The sequence below is a fragment of the Neocloeon triangulifer genome, unplaced genomic scaffold (genome assembly GCF_031216515.1).
Source record: "Neocloeon triangulifer isolate White Clay Creek 2 clone unplaced genomic scaffold, ASM3121651v1 ptg000001l, whole genome shotgun sequence".
Lineage (NCBI taxonomy): Eukaryota > Metazoa > Arthropoda > Insecta > Ephemeroptera > Baetidae > Neocloeon > Neocloeon triangulifer.
This window is the reverse complement of record NW_026775544.1, coordinates 1,616,860-1,637,741: the sequence shown is the minus strand read 5'-3', so window position 1 is coordinate 1,637,741 and position 20,882 is coordinate 1,616,860. Positions and strand designations below refer to the sequence as shown.

The 20,882-nt window shown below is 37.4% G+C and overlaps 5 protein-coding genes across 8 annotated transcripts; 1 reads left to right on the top strand and 4 right to left on the bottom strand.

Moving 5' to 3' along the window:
• Positions 1-196: 196 nt before the first annotated feature.
• LOC132196140 (uncharacterized) lies at positions 197-1,880 on the bottom strand. The gene is made up of 10 exons (XM_059618605.1): positions 1,778-1,880; positions 1,689-1,713; positions 1,481-1,638; positions 949-1,126; positions 871-896; positions 782-817; positions 610-730; positions 450-559; positions 366-390; positions 197-304 (listed from the first exon to the last, which is right to left on the bottom strand). Exons 1-10 carry the CDS (start codon positions 1,826-1,828, stop codon positions 249-251), a joined length of 786 nt encoding a protein of 261 aa, XP_059474588.1. The 5' UTR covers positions 1,829-1,880; the 3' UTR covers positions 197-248.
• Positions 1,881-2,153: 273 nt separating this feature from the next.
• Positions 2,154-4,005, bottom strand: LOC132196851 (uncharacterized). Its single transcript, XM_059619770.1, has 10 exons — positions 3,933-4,005; positions 3,699-3,873; positions 3,308-3,642; positions 3,068-3,236; positions 2,984-3,012; positions 2,881-2,916; positions 2,706-2,829; positions 2,550-2,650; positions 2,464-2,494; positions 2,154-2,402 (listed from the first exon to the last, which is right to left on the bottom strand). The coding sequence occupies exons 1-10, from the start codon at positions 3,978-3,980 to the stop codon at positions 2,323-2,325; spliced, it is 1,128 nt and encodes a 375-aa protein (XP_059475753.1). The 5' UTR covers positions 3,981-4,005; the 3' UTR covers positions 2,154-2,322.
• A 645-nt stretch (positions 4,006-4,650) lies between these two features.
• Positions 4,651-5,994, bottom strand: LOC132196593 (uncharacterized). The gene is made up of 9 exons (XM_059619358.1): positions 5,929-5,994; positions 5,844-5,874; positions 5,717-5,775; positions 5,489-5,666; positions 5,408-5,430; positions 5,193-5,355; positions 5,016-5,134; positions 4,938-4,959; positions 4,651-4,848 (listed from the first exon to the last, which is right to left on the bottom strand). The coding sequence occupies exons 1-9, from the start codon at positions 5,968-5,970 to the stop codon at positions 4,715-4,717; spliced, it is 771 nt and encodes a 256-aa protein (XP_059475341.1). The 5' UTR covers positions 5,971-5,994; the 3' UTR covers positions 4,651-4,714.
• A 306-nt stretch (positions 5,995-6,300) lies between these two features.
• On the bottom strand, positions 6,301-12,849 carry LOC132198551 (transmembrane protein 268). 4 transcript variants are annotated; one of them, XM_059622640.1, is made up of 17 exons: positions 12,494-12,770; positions 11,917-12,045; positions 11,526-11,733; positions 11,358-11,473; positions 11,068-11,301; positions 10,867-11,013; positions 10,637-10,807; positions 9,101-9,272; positions 7,651-8,204; positions 7,537-7,567; positions 7,419-7,486; positions 7,189-7,366; positions 7,108-7,130; positions 6,889-7,051; positions 6,735-6,838; positions 6,655-6,676; positions 6,301-6,597 (listed from the first exon to the last, which is right to left on the bottom strand). In XM_059622640.1, exons 2-9 carry the CDS (start codon positions 12,043-12,045, stop codon positions 8,152-8,154), a joined length of 1,230 nt encoding a protein of 409 aa, XP_059478623.1. In that variant the 5' UTR covers positions 12,494-12,770; the 3' UTR covers positions 6,301-6,597; positions 6,655-6,676; positions 6,735-6,838; positions 6,889-7,051; positions 7,108-7,130; positions 7,189-7,366; positions 7,419-7,486; positions 7,537-7,567; positions 7,651-8,151. The 4 variants fall into 4 exon arrangements, with proteins under 4 accessions (XP_059478623.1, XP_059478633.1, XP_059478614.1 ...); XM_059622650.1 differs by having other exon boundaries at positions 6,655-6,673; XM_059622631.1 differs by lacking the exons at positions 6,301-6,597; positions 6,655-6,676; positions 6,735-6,838; ... (4 more) ...; positions 7,537-7,567; positions 7,651-8,204 and adding an exon at positions 12,776-12,849 and having other exon boundaries at positions 9,129-10,362; positions 12,494-12,721.
• Positions 12,850-13,082: 233 nt separating this feature from the next.
• LOC132198526 (bifunctional glutamate/proline--tRNA ligase) lies at positions 13,083-20,258 on the top strand. Its single transcript, XM_059622571.1, has 22 exons — positions 13,083-13,241; positions 13,441-13,625; positions 13,679-13,829; positions 13,881-14,112; positions 14,172-14,298; positions 14,352-14,716; positions 14,774-15,007; positions 15,063-15,455; positions 15,510-15,714; positions 15,764-15,876; positions 15,925-16,039; positions 16,496-16,651; positions 16,711-16,774; positions 16,832-17,202; positions 17,267-17,704; positions 17,757-17,927; positions 18,265-18,564; positions 18,625-18,777; positions 18,833-19,090; positions 19,178-19,304; positions 19,357-19,424; positions 19,486-20,258. Exons 1-22 carry the CDS (start codon positions 13,190-13,192, stop codon positions 20,125-20,127), a joined length of 4,920 nt encoding a protein of 1,639 aa, XP_059478554.1. The 5' UTR covers positions 13,083-13,189; the 3' UTR covers positions 20,128-20,258.
• Positions 20,259-20,882: the final 624 nt, after the last annotated feature.

Sequence of the window (20,882 nt, the reverse complement as noted above, 5' to 3'; positions counted from 1 at the left end):
CATTTATCCTTCAACCAAGGTTAAAATACAAAAATTATTGTCAAATATTGCGATCCAAATTAACATAGCAAGAAATGGTGGCGTTTCATAACAATATAAAGTGCAAAATATGAATGTCACAACTGTCAAGCTAAGGCTTACAAATGGACAGTAATTTTTAATCTGGTTTCAAATTTTCTAAATCAAAATCACAAACTTAAATTTTTCAAATATTTATTTCAAATTTCATTAAAACTTTAAATCCTCTGCTACTTAAATGGATTACACATGTAAACATTATTATCAATGTCCTTACAAGCGCTTGCTGAAAAAGATAAATTTACAATGACAAATAAATTGCAATAAGTAAGTAACAAACTACTTACAAGTCAAACTTTTAAATGGACAGTTCTAAAATTATTAAATTTAATTTTAGCTCTGAAGTTTCAATAAATAGTTACAAAAAATACCTCAATCATTTCACGACGTATGCATTGGTACAGAAGTCCCGCCGTCGTTCTCCAATCTTTTGTAACACCATCGATTTGCACGCTTATTGTTTTTGGAATATTCGAGTTTCCTGTTTAAAATAATTTATTGTTGTCTGAAAAAAAGGAAAATTAAAAATACCAGCCAAGAGGTATTGACATGAAATGTATGCGTTGGACACAACGTTTCTCCACGTTGAATTTGTAACGTTGGTCTCAAAATCGTTTTTGGCTGCTAAAAAATCAATCGCACCATCTTTAATCTGGAAAATATTGAAATATTTAAATAAGCTCAGATAAAAAATTATTTATACAAGTTTCCGTTTGACAAAAAGACAGTCCATATACGCCTGGGATGCAATTAAATTATTCCAATTTTTAAATTCATAATTTTACTAGATACCAACTTTCCTCCATGCCGTTTAGATACTGTCGAAAAAAACTGCTCAAAATATTTGAATTGAAAAGTACTTTAATTCACATTCTGCGCCGGAAAAGTCGAGTCTTCCTGCCATATTGGTTGGTCCTGTGAGGACGTAGGTGCTCAAAAACAGAGCCATGGAACTTCCCACCGACTTTGAGATTTTCGGACACTCGTCATCTCCAGGTGGCAACTGCAGCAACTCTGCCGGAACGTCTTTGCAGCAATCGGGCACTTTCTGATTTTAACACAAAAATTAATTATTTGATAAAAGAATTTTCCAATTCAGGCGATTTTTTGAATGAAGAAGCTTTTCTTCGTTGCAGTATTTTTATTTTACTATTGAGAAATGGTTTTGGCTTCTCATTTCAATAAATAGCAATCAGAACTAGTTAGGTGCGATAAAATATTATGTTTACATATTATATTATTATTTGCTGTCTCATAGAAAAGGGCTGCAAACAGTAGCCTAATCTTTTCATGGGTTTTTCTCTCTCAGTAAATTGCTCCAATGAGGAAAGATTCATTCTTCTTTTCAATAATTAAATATTTGTATTTTTTTTTCTGGCAAATTTTGAGCTTTTAGATTTACCTCATAAGATTGATCCTCACACTGTTTGTTGTTTTTCATCGTCATTTTCGCACTCTCCTCGTAACACGCTTGTCCCGGTCGATCAGTGCCCAAAAGCCCCAAACATTGCGCCACGCAGAAGTACTCGCTCGCCTTTCGTTTGCTGTCACCAGCAGGAGCTGAAAATTTCCATCCTTACATTTGCCCTTTCTTTTTACAAGCAGCATACTTTGCTGTCCCCAAGCGTGAAAAATCTATTCCAGAAACAAACAAAAATTCGACTTTCAAAAAGTAAATCTAAAAAAATATTATACTTACGTTTTGACAGTATAAAATTAAAACTAAGCTGAAGATTTGCATTTGATTCATTTTGGAGCCTTTAACTGTGATTTCAGTGCGTCGACATTTTGAAGCGCATCGCTCAGCACCTACTATTGAGGCGAGCGACGATCCTCTTTTTCATTTCCGTCCGCCATTCGATTTCCAAAGTTTACAAAATTGCCGTCGATCCATGTATCTATTTTGCAATTTATTCAAATAATTTATATTTTCACTTGAGGTTTGTTTGACAAAAAATATTTCATAGAGTAATTGTTTTAATTAATTTATTTATTTTTTAAATTTAGCAATCTCAGTGTGCTGTACAAAAATGTGTGCATTGATTATTTCAAGTACAAAATTGCATGTTGCTTGATATACGATCAGCCTGCAGTTGTCAGAGTTCGGCTGCCCGCACGACTGATGAGTAGCGCCGGTTGCATAGTTTGCACAGACATGCATTATTTTCATTTCATATTTTTTTGCGTTTTTAATACTGATGCTTTGGAATAAGAAAACACAGAATTTCATTATAACTGAAATTTTTAATGTCTTGGAACTGTGAATCTTTTTTGAAAAATGTCACACCGCTGCAGGAAGCGACGCTTTTCAACACATTCGGGAGCTGAAATAGAAGAAAATTATGAAAATAAATTCAGAATTATATTCTCTCCAATTTCTCGTACAGTTTGTTCTGTGATTAGGCAGAGGACAAACCTATTAATTAAAAATTTTTAGAGATATTTTTTTAACCAAAATATTGAGCTTTTACCATCCGCAATGATTTCATTACGCATTGTTGAAACAAGTAGGGGTGAGTGAAGCAGAACTTTTGATAGCTGAAGTCAGGATTCATCATTTGTTGCGGGAATTCTGTTAAACAGAGTAAAAAATACAATGCTGGTTTTTTAGTTCCAAAAATAAATACTATGCATGACTTGGGAACAGTTTCTGATCGATTGCATCACTACAGGGTGCCAGGCTCTGTCCATTACTGAGGACATAAAATGATGGGCCACCATCGTGTAGTCTATGGCTCCGTCCTCCGAAATCTATTATTGAAATTATTATTATTTGTCTTTAAAAATCGAAGAAAGTCGCACAAGAGATCTCTTTCTAAAAATGCAGTCTATGAAGCACTGTAAAATAAATTCAATAAAATTCAACATAAATGATTTACAATATATTATTGTATTTAAAACTTACAACGCCATTGCCAAGGACTTCTCCAGACACTAAAGACGTAAAACAATTTATCTTAGTCATTATTGCAATAAAAAAACCATCTACTTGTATCTGATCGCGACAAGTCCAAAGAGTTGTCTTGGAGCAGCCCCATGTTCAGATTGTACTCTTTAAGAACGATGCCTGGGTTTATCGGGAAAACATCCGAGCACGCGAAAAGAATTGCTCCGGTGAAAAAGTCTCCTGGCGTATTTGAGCAACACTCTGACATTCTCTAAAAAATTATAAAAAGATAATTTAAATTTTTTTTAAATAACAGTAATCCCATAAATATTTTGATTTTACAATGAAATTTTGTCCATTGCATCGGATAGATTCTTGGGTCTCTTCGTCCATATTCATGAGATTTGCGCTTTGCGGCTTTTTCTTCTTCACTCGATTGATCGTGCCCTTGTTAACTCCAGAGGCAAAAGGTTCAAAGGAGCCGCCGGAACCGCCATCCGTTGGCGCATCAACAACATATTCCTGCGTCTCGGACGCACCCACGTTAGGTTGCGTGAGATGCTCGTTGAAGGGCATTGGGTTGGCCAAGCACTGCGTCATCTGATTCAAGCAGAATTGCTCCTTGCTGGACATCATTCCGGCCGATTCGTGTTGATTAATTGGCACCGCCGACGGCCCTGTTTAAAATATTCCCATCAATTTTCAGGAAAAAATAATTGCTTTTTATCTCAACTCAATTTCATTGAAGCGGTGCCCATCATCTCCATTGACGAGTCGTCTCCGTGCGCTTGGTCGTGCATCATCATCATCAACTGCCCGTGGTCCTCCATGGCCTCGTGATCAGTGACCTCGACCTCCGAAATCGACTCTTGCTGATCGCCAAAGGCATCTTGACTGCTTGTTGATTGCTAATTGAAATATATTCCTTTATATTGTTATTTTGGTAGAAATGAGCTTATTCGAATACAATTAGTATTATTGTTAAAGTAATGAATAGTGGCAGCATCGCTCTCATCGGGTTTCCCGGTTCTGTGTGCGTCAGGAAGTATACTGATCAGGCGGCATCAGTGATACACAGCGTTTTCCGCGCCGAAGGGTCGATGCCACCTAAGTAGGGCAGCGATTGCCTGATATATTTCTATATAATATATGAAATTACATTTTGTCACAAAAATCTATTTTATAACATGAAAATTTTAGGATTTTTTTTTTTAATTGGGAAGTAAATGGAAAAAAATACCAGTTCTATTACCTTTTAATGTTTTTATTAGATATGGTATAAGAAAACTATTTTAATACCTCTCGTAGCAAAGATTTAAAAATGTTAACGATGAAAAAAAAATTAACTCGTGCAGTGTGAACAAAAAAAGGACTGCTGTTAAAAGTATTTCGTCGGGACATTAAATTATAAACCTATGAGGTCAAATGAACTCCAGTTAAGCGCATGATTAACGGGTTAAATAACATTTTATTCTAATTTTTTTGAGAAAACCTAAATTTTATAGCAATTTTAAAAGTCACCTTAAAATTTCAACTGATATATTTATGCTTAATTGAATTGCCCAAAATCATGTCGCGCTCCCGAAATATTAGCCCAAGATATTTTTCCCATCCCCCACATATACAATTTTTTGTTTCAAGTTTTGTAGGGAAATAAAATTAATTTTTTTTCCGTTTTTTTCAAATTTTATTCCAAATCTTGTTTGTACAACCATCTTTAAATGTTGTTAACAAATAATTTCTGATGTTTCAATTCTGAAAATTAAATATGTTTTTTGTCTTGATAGCTGCAATTCGAGCTGTTTGCTGCCCAAGTAGAAAATCTTCCACTTTGGTAATGCAGAAATTGAAGTTTTTGATCATTTTTCTGCATCCTCCACCCTCTGTAATTTCCAGATTTACAAATTAACGTATTTTTAGCATAAAAAATTAATAAAATAAAACTAAAAAATACAAATATTACAAAACTTACTAGTTATTTGATTCGGACAATGCTAATTAAAAAACAATATTATGAAAAAAAAAAAACATTTTTATTTTAACTTAATACCGTTATAAAGGCGCCGTTTACAATTTGCGTCCACAAGAATGGAATGGCTGACACAGTTCTCATTGGTTCATTTTGCACTTCTCCTGGACAAGAGATGGACTTGATCGTTTCAGGCATTACTGCAAAGTTTCAGTTCATATGTTAACAAAAGATGGTAGTAAAATAATATTAATTCACTATCTTTGACCAGAACATTAAATTTTGGGACGCCGTTGCTAATTGTGCTCTTCCAAAAGTCGTCGTTTTGTGTTTCGTTGAAAGTTGCAATTGAGGATTGCATGTCGACACTTCCATTTGAAAACAAAAGCCCATTTGAGTTGAACACACAATTCAGAAAGTCCTAAAATAACTGTTTAATTAACTTGGTACAAAATTTTTGATTATTTCCTTACAGCCGCGGCGCAAATTTTCAGCGCTTAGTGAATTTTTTCAAAATTAATATCGGTTTACTCATTTTTCGGCAATGAACTTACAAATTTTCCAGTCATTTAGTTCGATGCTGTTCCCATTTCTGCCAGCTTGCAGGCTATTGAGCATGTAATTGTTAGCCCACTTGACAAGTGTTTTGTCGTTCATTGAATTACAAGCTGAGAGTTGATCATCAGTAAAAAGGTTCCTTCCTGAATTGGTGCAGCATTTTGTGTCATGCGACTGATTATTTTTTAATTAGGTAAAACAAAAAAATAAATTAAAATATGAACTTTGAAATTTTGTTTGCTGCAGTCAATTGCAAGTCGTTGATCCTGCCGCTTCTGACGAACTTAAAAATGAAATTTAACAAGTAAAAAATTATATTAAATTTTATAAAATTATCAAACTAAAGCAAACCTTTACTAGTAACGCAGGACGAGACGAATAACTGTAATATTATTTGTTAAGAATTTTGTGTTCTTTATTGTAGTTACATTTTTACCAGAATTATGGAGTAGGGCAACCACGAACGCATAATTTTCATGCTTTTACGAAAAAGTAGACTGAAACGAATGCACACTTTGAAATGAAAAATAATTTTTTGCAGCTCGCGCTAATTATTTTTATCTCCCCTGATTCTTTTGGATTGCGCGCAGGAAAAGGGGACTGCCGTCAGTGGTTTTATTACTCTTTTCCCCAAAACATAGCACAAATATTGTGACCTAAATTTAAAATAAAAATGGAATAATAATATAGTTGAGAAAAGAGGTCTTCTATTTAATTTCTTTATATTTTACTAATTGTAAAAACCTTTATAAAAAGGCAAATTTATGTTGTTGTTCATTGCGTCTTTCAAATGAAATACAGTAAAATATAAATTTACAGCAAAAATATTTATTTTTTGATCGCATGTTTTATTGAAACAATTTTTATCAATGAGATAAACATCATCACAGACTATATATTCTTGAAGTATCACTTTAGCTTTAAAATATTACAAAAAAAATGTAACCTCTTTATTATGAAGTTTTATTATAATATTTCTGTTCATAGAAATTGATGTGATTTTCTCTTGAAGCACTCCTTCGTGATCCTTGCTGGCCAAGAATGAAGTTCTCAACTTTCTGAACGCAGGAGTTAAAACTTACAGACATTTGTTTGCAGTTGCCAGCTAAAATTAATAATAACCATGATTTCCCTGTAACAAGAGTTTATATTATTATATTACATGGAATTGAAATCGGGCACTGCTAAAAAATCAAAATAGTAAATTAATTTTTGAATTTAAATTTTGAATGAATATTTTACTGTGATGAAGGCGCCGTTGACGATCTGCGTCCACACAAGTGGAATGGCAGATACGTTTTTATTTTCTCCTGGACAGCTGAGGATCTTGACTGAATCTGGCATTACTAGAAAAAAAACGTTTTTCCGAGTTGAATATAAAAACAAAATTCTTTACAAGTATTGACAAGTGTGTCAAAACGTGGAAGAGCTAAGGAAATAGCCGTCCTCCAAAATTCTTCATCTTGAGTTTGGTTAAAAAGAGTCACGAAGGAATCCATGTTGACGCTTCCGTCCGCAAGCAACAAGCCATTTTTTTCATAGACGCAATTCAAAAAGTTCTAAGGTAAATTTAGATTGATTTATAAAAATGAAATTTTCAAAAAATTTCACTTACAGCCGCGTTGCATGTCTTTAACGCTTGAGAAAAATTGCGCGCTTTACGAAAATAAAATTCAAATTTTTCATATTAACTTACAAATTTTCCAGTCCCCCAGTTCGATGTTGTTTCCATTTCTAAAAACTTGCAATTTGTTGAGCATGTAGTTGTTAGCCCATTTGATTGTATTTTTATCATATGGTGCGCTGCATTCGGCAAGCTGCTGCTCAGTAAAGAGGTCCATACCAGGAATTAAGCAGCAGTTTAAATTGTGGGTCTGAAGAAATCCAAAATGTGATTTTCATAGAGGGTGTATTTAAGGAAATAACTTTAAAATTCTGCCAACTGCAATCAATCACAGCTCGGCTCATTGGCTGCATATGGCGTGCATTGATCCCTTCAAAATAGTTGTTTTAATTTTAATCACTTTAATAAAAAAGGATCTACCTTTGCTCGCCCTATTGGTCAACAGAAGGACCTTTTAAAAATTAGAAATATTTGTATACGATTCGTGATATTAAAAAATTAAAATTTAGGAATAAAATTCAATTAGGATTTTACCAGTGGCAGAAAGAAGTTTCCCCAGCAGAAATGCATCTTTTGCTTTTTTCCAGCAGTCGGCTTAATTAATTCGGTCAAACGTAGAATGTGAATGGTAACATTTTGTCAGCGAATTCTCCTTTTATAGTGAGATTTTGAAACTTGGAAATGCGAACACGCTAATGAGTATTATCTACTCTGCTTTTTGCACAAAAAAAGAAAGTGGGTCGGTTTTTCTCGCAAGTTTTCCTGAAGCATTAAGCAACTTTCATATTTTTCTTCTACGCCGTAAAAAGAATGAGAACAGAAAAATGTAGCGTATAAAATACAGAAAATGGCAAATTTTATTTCTATTTAAACTTTCAGCACACACCAACTTGAATTTTAAAATTGAATCACATAAAAATTGCAAACAAAGAGGAATTAAACAATGTATTTCAATATATTATAACAAAGTTTTGAAACAAGACACTATAATTGGCTCTACAAAGAATAATTGCGAAGATGGTAAATTCGTCACATTTAAAAGTACACCTGCATCATATGTGGATCCCCGAAGAGGTCGCAACAGTGGCCTAAAATGAATTATTTCTAAGTAAACTTTTTAGATGTGACAATTATGAAAGTGTTTTGAGTTCAAGAAAGAAACTTCCAGAAGGTATAGGACGGCCTCAACAGAACAAGCACCATAATGAGATATTATTATACCAGGTTTTGTGAGAAAGGAAACATTGTGTTGTTGTGTGTTACAGAGATTATTTTGTAATATGGTGAAAATATATTTATTCATTTTTACAAAATATGGACAATTCGTAAGATATGCCAATAGTAGCTTCCTTCAATATAATTATTACAAAATGACATATTCATGACCTAAAACATATACCAAGGCACTGCAAAATGCCAACGCGCACTAAATGCAGTGTGTGAACCTTATTTGTCTAAAATTTAAACCTAGCTTTGAACGAACAAAAATAATGACACAATACTTCGTAAAAATCTTCAGCAGATCTCAAAGGACGGACAAGTTAGCAAATAAAAGGATCACTTTACACAATAATCTGGCAAATACTTTTAGAGGCTGATTTATCACAAAATTTGGTCTTTTAAGAGTAAAAATTGTTTTTGTGGAAAATACTGATTGCACCCTACAATTTAGGATTATGCAGAAAATTTATTGAAACTTTAACAATCTCTATTCTAAAGTAATATGGTGGGAAAAATTCGATTGATTTGCACGCATTTTTAAATGTTCAAATAAGACTTTCGGATAAAATGACACAACTCGTTTAACTAATGGCCCTGCGTTATTAACAGCACTACTTGTAAAAACAAAAAACAATTAAGAGAAGTGAGAGAGAAAACATGAAAATCCCAAAAACAAAGATTTTGGCCTCCACCACAGTGTGAGTTAGTTGAGAGTTTCAGCTGAAGTCAGGCAAGGAGAAAACTTTTTTGGCGGTCAACTTGCCTGCCGGCTTGTACTTGAGATGCTCCTCAATGAACTGGCAGGGACACCGCGCCTGCAGACAGTGTCTCGGGGCCACGCTGTCCACACCCTCGCCGGCCAGGGGCAGCATCTGCCTGGTCAGCAGTTTGACCCAGCGTTGCGAGTACCGCAGCAGCAGCATCTCAGCCCGGCCCTGCCACCACAGATACAAGACACGGTCAGTTTCACCGAATGCGCCCAAGGTGCGGAAAAGCATGCAGAAATTTAGTCCATAATAACGTGAAATGTGGAAGAAAATTTGAAAAATAAAGAAAAGTTCAACAGTTAAGGTGTTTAGTAAAATTTAACGAAAAAAATTAATTTTTTTTTAATCCAATATTATTTAATTTTTTTACTTGAGCAGAGCACAACGTTAAAATAAAAGGCTGGAAATTATGAATTAAAAGCTTGTATAACATTAATTGTGAATATCATCAATTTATATAAATTGACTTAATCAGAATGTTGGTATAAAAGACTTTTTAATTAAAATTTTTATGATTGATAGGATATAAGATAGCTCTAAAATTTTAATTTAAATTTGAAGGCTCGCTCTAAATTTTAAAAATATCCTAATTTATAATCATATTTTTTATTGTATTAGTAACAATAATAGTACAAATAAAATTAGGTAAAGAGTACATTTTTTTCTTTTGTAGAGTTAGCTGCAAATGATTTAAGGTAATATTATCCGTTTGTCCTTCATTAAAAATCAATCCATACATTTATTTGCATTAAAATTAAGAATAAATAAACAACAATAATATTAACATCCTATTTGCAATGAAGTGCTGCAAAAGCAAACACAGAAGCAGAAGACAAACTACACAAAAAGCATGCAGGACCTTTTTGACACGTTAATTATTAAACACTAAAAAAAAATTATTGCTAGTTATAAAATACAACTGTGCATTTTGACAAACAATCCAGTACACAATGTGCGTGCGTTCGATTAATATGGCAACGGCCGAGTCTTTTTTAGGATATAGGGCAGGTCAGTCGATGCCCTGCTTGGCGCACCAAAGCGAACAGCAAGGACAAAACGCGTGACTGTGGTGCGCCGCGGCCGTGGGTTTGTTTCGCAAGTACTCTTCCATGTACTGGCAGGGACAAAGGGCGCGACTCAGGTGCCGCGGGCTTGACGGGTTGCCACCTGACTCGTCCAGCGTCCAGTCGAGGCGCCGGCGCAAATAGTCTTTGGCCCAGCGCTGCAGGTAGCGCAGCATCACGCGCTCACCCCTGGCCTGGATTTGCACACGTTAATTCAAAACCCTACACTATTTTCAAGGCTGTGGCTTTGAAAGAAAAGTAATTTTTCAAATTCAAGGAAGAGCTTTTTTTTATAAAAAAAATTTGCCTTGCTTGGTGCACTTGTTTGCATAAATCAAGATTAATTTATAATTCAAAACCACATCCTTTATTTCAAAATTTGGAATAAAAACATTGTGCAAAAAAAAAAAGAATTCAAATCCTGCAACATGCTCAAGAAAACCCAGAGTTTGGAGTAAAAAACCCTACCTGTTTCCTTGATAGTCGAGTGGTGCTAGCGCCCTGGATGATAATGTCACTGTCATCAATGTCCATTCGCTCCTGCAACTGGATCCTCTTCCTCCGCTCGTCCGCTGTTTCTTCCCTTCCGACAACTCGACCCACCCTCTCCTCACTATCAATCACCTCTTGCAACTTTTTCTGTAGAAAAATAGTATATATTAGCAAAAATTATAATACAAAATCTAGTTTTAACTTACAACACACTCGGTGGTGTCAAAGTAGATGAAGCAGAGATTCACTTTGTGGCAGGACAGCTTCCCTCTGTCGTCCAGGCCCAGCAGGATTTTGTGCCGCAACAGGTGTCTGTTCACAGATGCTAAACAGTACTCCAAATTGTGGTTGAGCTGTTTGGTTAAAAATGTTATTAAAAATTATTTTTGCTATACTGAAAAAATTGCCTTGATTTTTATCCAAATGCAGAATACAACAGCAAAAGCGTTGACGAAAATCCAGAAGACTCCCAGACCAAAAAGAGTGAGGCCTGTGACACCGGAAAACAAGAGCACCAGCAGAATTGAAAAGGCCAGCAGGACCCACAGGGAGAGAACTCTCTTGTAGCAAATGTTGTACATTGTGAAACGGAAGTCGTTGGTCAGCAGCTCCATGATTTGTACGTAATCCTCCACAGTTAACTAGAAAAGGAGAAAAAATAATAATAAACGTCTTTGCATTTCAAATTGAAACTAACAGTGAGCCCTTGAGCCATCAGCTCCTCGGGGACTAGTTCAGGACGGAATTTGGCTGGCGTAATCCAGGGCCACTTTGTGTTGATGGGGAGAAGAGTTACAATGATGTCTCCATTTACTAAAAAATTATTTAGAATTTTAAAAATTACACAAACTTAAAAATTGATTACCAAATCCCTGTCTTATAGTTGCTGCGTTCGATATTGAAGAGACTCCGGCGCCGTTTGTGAGGTGGCCATCGGCGCTGAGGTCTATGGTGCTCAGGGTGGTTGAAATTGTAGCCTTTTCTGGCTTCGGAATAGTGATGGCAACTTCAGAACTTCTGCTCAGATCGAGACCCACTTGCGAGGTCTCTGCCGTGATCACCGCACCATTGTACTAAAGATAACAAATTTAACATTAGCTTTTGATTGAATTTAAACTCTGATCCCCTCATAATCCCCCAGGTTAGTATAATTCACAGGGACTTACTTCTACGTTAGCAAATTTTGGATTTTCAAAATGGATTATCTAAAAATTAATTTTAATCAGATCAAAAAGGTCAAACCCAAGGAGACTTACTTCTGCTTTGGCTGCACTTTCCTCGTCCTGTTGTTGGGTAGATGCAGCAGACTTGTCGCCGCCCGCCTCCTCATCCTCAAACTTCACCCAACCTTTGGATGGAGTTTCACTTTTCGGAGCGGTGCTCATCTGCAACAATTAATTTCTATAACTTTTTATACCAGCTCGTATATGGTGAGAGCGCAAAGAGAAAAAGTGGAGTAATAAAATATAATTGAATTTACTTAAGGGCGTGGTAAACCTGTGTGTTTGGTTGTCAATGGCAATGCGGATTAATAAAGTGGTCCATGCAAGGACCAAATCCGGCAGGTGGAATGCACCTGTTTCGCTCGACCGAAATTGCCAAAATAAAAAATTAGCCAACGCAAATTGCGACGTTTGCAGGAATTTTGCGGGGACACACCTATCTTTATCTCGCTCGCATATGTGTAATTCAATTGAGCTCGGTAAATGTATGCACAGCCAGATAATCCGGCTCAGGTATGCAGCTCATTTATTTGTGCACGACCGACGGTCGCGGCGGCTGGTCTTGATCGATAAATGCACAGCTTTTTGCCGGTAAAGTGGCTCAAATTACCTTTCCTGAACATCAGTCAGTAGCCAGGCAGGAACAACAACAATGGAAAACACCTGTCTTGTACCTGCCGAGGAACAAGTGGGCGGCGGTCTGCTCATTTCTCGCTGGCCACAGGTACGGCCCAGGTACACCAACCCGAGCGACGTTTTTCCGCTCTATTGGAGTTGCAATTTGATGTACAATTCCGAAATTTGCTCAATCAAATGTATCGGATTCTAGAAATTGTGCCTAGTAGAATGAATTATAAACTTCAAAACGTTCTTGCGGAAATTTGTTAAGTACATTTTTGTTTTCCAACTCCAACGCAGTTCAAGTCAACACTGGCGGCAACACGTACAGGTGGCCAATCAGCGTGAAGAGCGAGTATTGGTAGCCAATCATGCGTTAGATCTTCTTCATTCATGTATAATTTGTGAAGACCAAAACGACCAAAAGTTGAAGACAAACAAGCTCAGAAATCGCAATTAAAATAAATTTATAAATAATTCTATTACAAATATTCTGATGAATCACAAATTTTTTAATTGAATTTTCGGTTGATGGTCAAGAATAATATGAAAAAAAAAAATATTAATTTTTAACTTTGCCGCTATTTTACTTTAAATTTCCTCCCACGACACACGGCACACGCCCCTTTATTGACAGCAACACGAGGAATTCGCACGACAAACGAAATCTGAGAGATTTTTATTGAAAATGCCAGCTAAAACGCTGATATTGAAAGCGAACTCGTCAGATCCGCCACTTGGTAAGTTTTCGTTTTTCAGTTTTTTTTATTTTGCCTTTTGAATCGAGTCAACTGTGGAAAAATATGTAATAAATTTCATACACCACATGGATTTTTTTATTTTTGTCGGTAGAATGATGCAATTTTAAGATCTATGAACATCATTTTATGTAATTGATGTTATGATAAAAAATATACAATATTCAATTAATAAATCTAGGTGGAATTCTGACTGCGAGTTTCGTGAAAAACACCCTTGAGGTCCAAGTGGAATGGGGTGGAGAGACAAGCTTCCAGCTTCCGGACGGTTTTGTCTTGGACACAAGTGCCACCATCAGCAGGTACTTGGCCAGAATCACCCCTGGGTGCAACCTGTACGGCAACAGCCCCATTGAAAGATCGGAGGTAGAAAAAAACATTAATTTCGGAAAGATCCTTATTATGTAATTTTACTTTAGGTCGATCACTGGTTGACTTTCAGTCAGGACCTGACGTTTGGAGACTACGACAGTGCCCTGAAGGATCTCAATGACACTTTAGCTCTAAGCACCTACCTTGTTGGATATGCCATCACAATTGCTGACCTTTGCGTCTGGGGCTCTCTTTACTGTGATTATTAATTTTTGAAGGTTTAAATTTATAATAACCACCCAATTTTAGACAACCGAAGCTTTGATGAGACCAAAGCTCCTCAGAACGTAGCTCGATGGTACCAACTGGTCAAATCTTTGAAGGAGCTGAAAGACGTTCTCTCCACTCTGCCAGATAAGGGTCGAGTGTCGAGGGCTGGTTCGGAGAAACCGGTTGGCAGGAAAGAGGAGGGCAAATTCGTTGACCTTCCTGGTGCTGAAATGGGCAAGGTGGTTGTTCGTTTCCCACCAGAGGCTAGTGGGTAAGTTGGAGCAACGCTTTAAAGTTTTACAGAGAATTAATTAAAATTTTTTAAATCAGGTATCTGCACATTGGTCATGCCAAGGCTGCTCTGTTGAATCAGTACTACCAAGAGGCGTTTAAGGGAAAGCTCATTATGCGTTTTGATGATACCAATCCTGCTAAGGAAAAAGTTGATTTTGAGAAGGTAATTAAATTACTTTTTATTCCCAAGAAAAAGTAATTCAATTTTTTTCTCAGGTGATTCTGGAGGACCTGGAGTTGCTCCAAGTCAAGCCTGACGAATTCACGCACACCTCGAGCTACTTTGATTTGATGTTGGAGTTGTGCGAGAAAATGATGGCCGAGGGAAAGGCGTATGTTGATGACACTGATCCGGAAACCATGAAATCGGAGCGAGAGCAGCGCGTTGCATCAAAAAATCGAACCAACAGCACGGAGCAGAATTTCAAAATGTGGGAAGAGATGAAAAAAGGCTCCGAGCTTGGCCAGAAATGTTGTGTTCGAGCCAAGATTGACATGCAGTCGGCCAATGGGTGCATGAGAGACCCTACCATTTATCGCTGCAAGAATGAGCCCCATCCACGTACAGGCACAAAATACAAGTAATTAATCAAGCGCAAGACTTTGATGTAAATTTATAATTTTTATTTATTTTACAGAGTCTATCCTACCTATGACTTTGCCTGTCCAATTGTGGACAGCATTGAGGGTGTTACTCATGCCCTCCGAACTCTGGAGTATCATGATCGGGATGATCAGTTTTACTGGTTCATCGATGCCCTTGGATTGAGAAAGCCGTACATTTGGGAGTACAGCAGGCTCAACATGACCAACACCGTTTTGTCTAAGCGCAAACTCACCTGGTTTGTCGAGGAAGGCTATGTAGATGGCTGGTAAATTTGCCAAATATTTATTTAATCAAAGGTATAAAGATTTAAAAATGCATAGGGATGATCCACGATTTCCAACTGTCAGAGGAGTTCTTCGCAGAGGAATGACCGTGGAGGGTCTTAAGCAGTTTATTATTAGCCAAGGCTCGTCTCGCGCCGTCACCATGATGGAGTGGGATAAAATCTGGGCTTTTAACAAGAAAGTCATCGATCCTATTGCTCCTCGGTTCACTGCTTTAGAGCAATCTGACCCAGTCATTGTCAATGTGAAGAATGTCAAGGAGGAGGCTTTGACTGTGGCCAAGCATCCAAAAGACCCAGCTGTGGGGACAAAAACTGTGTGGGTCGGACCCAAAATTTTGATTGACAGGGCGGATGCTGACATCTTGAAGGAGGGTGAAAATACCACATTCATTAACTGGGGAAACATCCTCATTAAGAAAATTAATAGGTTTGAATTCAATAAATAAATGTTTGATCAAAATCTGAATCGTTGATCTCACAGAGCAAATGGAAAAATCACCTCAATAGACGCGGAGCCCAACCTTGACAACAAGGACTACAAAAAGACCCTTAAAATTACCTGGCTTGCAGACACTGCCAAGGGAAAAACCATCCCATGTGCTTGCGTCTACTTTGATCATATTATTAGCAAAGCCGTTTTAGGAAAGGACGAGGACTTTAAAAATTATATTGGACATGAGACAAGAGTGAGATATTTTAAAATAAATATTTCGTCCTTCATTGAGAATTTTTCAGACTGATGTGATGATGCTGGGAGACCCTGAGTTGGTTAACGTCAAGAAGGGAGACATCATCCAGCTCCAGAGAAGAGGCTTCTTTGTGTGTGACAGGCCATATGAGCCTACAAGGTAAATTTGAATTTCATTTAACTAAAAATTGAAGAAAATTTTTTTCAGCATTTATTCTGCAAAAGACAGTCCCATTGTGCTGTTTTCCATTCCCGACGGCCACACTAAAGCCATGCCCACTGCTGGACCACCCAAGAAACCTCAGGAAATCAGTGAGAAAGAGGTGAGCTTTTTTCTTAACAATTTAAGAAATCCTGGCCTGCACAGATCATGCTCCCTGAATGCCCTTAAAATAAGCTGTGTGGTTTTTTTTTATCCAAAAAGGAAGAAAGATTTTTACATTAGCTTTTAAAGTCGCAAGATGACAGCACCTGAGTTTTCCCCCACCCTGACCTACCTAACCAGACAGGCCAGTTGGCATGTGGTGTGGATAGTGTGGTTTACATATGGAACAGAGCAGCTCTCTCTGAAAATATTTTTTCTTTTCATTTCAAAAGGTGCCGAATATGTATGTTAACATGTTTTCTTAACGTTGCATCATAAAATTTTATCTTATCTTTAAATAATCTACCATGGTATTTTGTTGCCATTTTTGGCATACATGCATACACAGAAAGAAATGATATTACGATGAAATATTTCTCATTCATCGTTACTTGAATTATTTTGGATTTTTCAGAAGCTGCAATCGGCAAAGGGCAAATCAGCTGAAAAGTCACCTCAAGAAGAGCAGAAACCTACCCCAGGTGGTGGCAACGAGGCCTCAAGACTTGATGCTGCTATAAAACAGCAAGGAGATCGAGTCCGACAAATTAAGTCAGAGAAGGCTTCAAAGGTAACACACATTCTCTTTTATTTATTAAAAAAAAAAACGCAGCTTTGATTCTTTTGCAGGAAGTAGTGGGAGAGGAGGTTAAAAAGCTTCTTGATCTTAAGGTCCAATTCAAGGCAGCTACAGGTACAGAAAAACACAAATTAATTAATTATTTATGTATCATTATTTATTTATTTTAAGGCCTTGATTGGAAGCCTGACATCAAACTTCCGTCAGCCGATCCTTCTCCAGCTGGTGGTGCAAGTGCTGCAGACATCAACACCAAAATCACTGAACAGGGAGAGAAAGTCCGAAAGCTCAAGGGAGAAAAAGCACCGAAGGATCAGGTTGACGCAGCGGTGAAAGTCCTTCTGGCTCTGAAAGCAGAGTACAAGGCTGCCACCGGCTCGGATTGGAAACCAGGCGCAAGTCCTGCAGCTCCAGCCGCTACTCCAGCACCTCCCCCAGCTAAGCAGGAAACAAGGTCTGGAGCAAGTGCAGCAGACATCAACGCTCAAATCATTGAGCAAGGCAACAAGGTCCGAGACCTGAAAAGTCAAAAGGCAGCAAAGGTATTACATAATGTTATAGTTTAAATTAACAACAAAGTTACAAAAAAATTCATTTTAAATGTAGGACGTCATCGACTCGGCAGTAAAGACACTTTTGGAGTTGAAGAGCAACTTCAAGAACGTTGCTGGTACCGACTGGAAACCAGGAGTGCAAGTTCCAGCAGCTGCTGCTCCTCCTGCTCAAGCCGCACCAGACAACAAGTCGGTGGATTCTATTCTAGCAGACATTGCAGCACAAGGTGACAAGATCCGCCAGCTGAAATCAGACAAAGCTGCCAAGAACGTCATCGACGAAGAAGTCAAAACTTTGCTTGGGCTCAAAGCGAAGTACAAAGAGGCTACAGGCCAGGACTGGAAGCCAGGAGCAGCCCCACCAAAAGCTGAACCCAAAGCTAAAGCACCAGAGGTACCTACGATGGCAGACAGCGGAACTGGTTTGGCTGAACAGATCACCAAACAAGGGGACAGAGTCAGGGAGCTCAAATCCAAGTCTGTTCCAAAGGTAGAGAATATGATTATTTTGACATAACATAATATTATGTATATAAATTCAGGACGAAGTAGAAAAAGAGGTTAAAGCGCTGCTCGACCTGAAAGCTCAGTACAAGGCAGCAACTGGGCAAGACTTCCAGCCTGCTAATGCTCCAAGGCAAGGGGGCAAGAGCAAAGAAAACAAGCCAAAGCAGGCACCCAAGAAGCAGGCTCCTAAAGAGAAACCGGCCGAGGTAAACTAAAATGCCGTGTGAGAGGTTGATGAGGGCGAAAAGAAGATATTTGCAAGCAGTCAAAAGAATTTTCTAAGTGGTTCAAGTTCTGTTACAAAATAAAAGTTTTTAATTCAACACAATTTTCTTTAAATGCCATTTCATATATATTTACTGAAAAATGTTCAACTTGAATCAGTAAGTATCTTTTTTGTTTTCGTCGACAATGTGTGCAACTTGTGTTCAATAACATAAATTTGTATTTGCCTAATTTTGACTTGCAAGTGTCTTCAACAGCATGCTTGTGTTTTTATTTCTGATTTGAATTAAATTTTTTATATTAATAATAAATTTCCAGGCTGATGATGGCCAAGGTGGCTTGAAAAAGCAAACAAGACTTGGACTGGAGGCTAAGAAGGAGGAAAATCTCTCAGACTGGTACTCGCAAGTAATCACGAAGGGAGAGATGATCGAATACTACGACGTCAGTGGCTGCTACATTCTTCGTCCTTGGTCATATGCCGTCTGGGAGGCCGTGCAAAGATGGTTTGATGCAGAAATCAAGAAGATGGGTGTGCAAAACAGCTACTTCCCGATTTTTGTTTCTCGAAGTGTACTTGAGAAAGAAAAGACCCACATTGCCGATTTTGCCCCAGAGGTATTTTATTTTTATTATAAAACATGGATTTGTTACTATTTCTGCCTAAACATTCCTCAGGTTGCATGGGTTACCAAATCTGGTGATACTGATCTGGCGGAGCCGATTGCTGTGAGACCGACTAGTGAGACTGTCATGTACCCTGCTTACGCCAAATGGGTGCAGTCCTACCGCGACTTACCGATCAAGCTGAATCAGTGGAACAATGTTGTGGTATGTTTCAATTGTTTGTGCGAGACTCAGAACATTAACAATGATAATTTTATAGAGGTGGGAGTTCAAGCACCCTCAACCATTCCTCCGAACCCGTGAGTTCTTGTGGCAAGAAGGACACACAGCTCATGCTTACCAGAAAGAAGCCACCGAGGAAGTTTACCAAATTCTCAATCTCTACGCTGAGGTTTACCAAGGTCTTATGGCCATTCCTGTTGTTAAGGGAAGGAAAACAGAAAAGGAAAAGTTTGCTGGCGGGGACTTCACCACTACTGTCGAAGCTTTTGTTTCGGCCAGTGGCAGAGGTATCCAGGTGTGTGTAGGAAATTTAAAATATTTTAAAGTACCCAATTTTTTGTTACGAATATTGAAATAGAATTTTATTTAAAACATATTTCAGGGAGGAACATCTCACCATCTTGGGCAGAACTTCTCAAAAATGTTTGACATTGTCTTTGAGGACCCAGAAACACAGGAGAAGAAATTTGTGTACCAGAACTCTTGGGGCATCACAACCAGAACTATCGGCAAGTTTAAATTAACAAATATCCGTTCTTTTTTTTAATGGAAATTATTCAGGTGTCATGGTCATGGTCCATGCTGATAATCAAGGTCTTGTCCTTCCACCCAGAGTGGCTTGTGTCCAGGTAATTTTTAATTCAACATTTTTAAGAGTTTTATTTCCATTAATATTTTATTTAATTACAGATCGTCATTGTACCCTGTGGAATCACGGCTAATATGAAGGACGAAAACCGCAAAACTTTGATTGACTCCTGTCAGCAGCTGGAAAAGAGTCTGGTTGAAACTGAGGTGAAGGTCAAAGGTGACTATCGGGACAACTACTCTCCAGGCTGGAAGTTCAACCACTGGGAGCTGAAGGGAGTTCCCATTCGCGTTGAGCTTGGGCCAAAAGACCTAAAGCAAGGCCAACTGGTGGCTGTTCGGAGGGACACTGGAGAGAAGATAACCATCCAAAGGGCTACTGCTGTTGAGGATTTGAAGAAGTTGCTGGACACCATTCATCAGAGCATGCTCGACAAGGCCACAAAGGACTTGAAGGACCACACAAAGTTATGCAAGGACTGGGACGATTTCTGCAAACAACTTGAGGGAAAGAACATCATGCTGTCTCCGTTCTGCGGGGAAATTCCCTGCGAGGAGGTGATTAAGAAGGACAGTGCCAGGGAGGAGGGCGAAGGCGCCGAACCTGGAGCACCAGCTATGGGTGCTAAAGGTCTCTGCATTCCTTTCGATCAGCCTGCTGAGATCACTCCAGCTGACAAATGCATCTACCCATCTTGTAAAAATAAGCCCAAGTACTACACCCTGTTTGGAAGGAGTTATTAATGTTGATCACAAAGCGTAAAAATTAAAAATAATCATCTTTAGTTTTATGTTTTGTACTTGGGTTGAAACAATAGACAAATATTAAAATTCTAAAAGGAGAAAACATGTTTTACTTTGCAATTAATTTTGCTACATCATACCGATTAAAAAATAAAGATATATTCATTTGAAACAGTAACAATTTAATTAATTAATATTTATATTTTTTAACAAATATCTCAAAATTTAATTAATATAGCTATAGCAAACAAATCTTCAATAAAATATTTTGGCTCAGCATATTATATTATATGTTTGTATCTATTTAAGAATTAAGTTAAGTAAAATAAATTATAAACCTTATAATATTATACTTGGTTAATTGATCAATTCAATTTTTTTTCAGTTCAGAAATTTTTTTTGCTGGAAAATTTGGAGGTTTAAATTACCTCTTAGCATATATAGTGACATTATTTAATGAAAATCCAATGAGATTTTACTACTCTTAGATGTACTTGAATTAAAAAAATAATGTGCGTTTCTGCTTTTAACGCTTTTAATGGGACACATATGGCACGTAGAAAATTTTCTAGATAATTAAGATAAGATTAAAGATTGGAGCATCTCTGTCTTCTCTCTATCTTTTAAATAATAATATTCAGATTAAACAAGTTAAATCGTAAAACTTTCGCATCAATATTGACAGGCAATAAATTTAAAATTTAATCTCGTTTTGATTTTGACGTGCCCCCATTCCACAAGTGAATTTTCGCGCC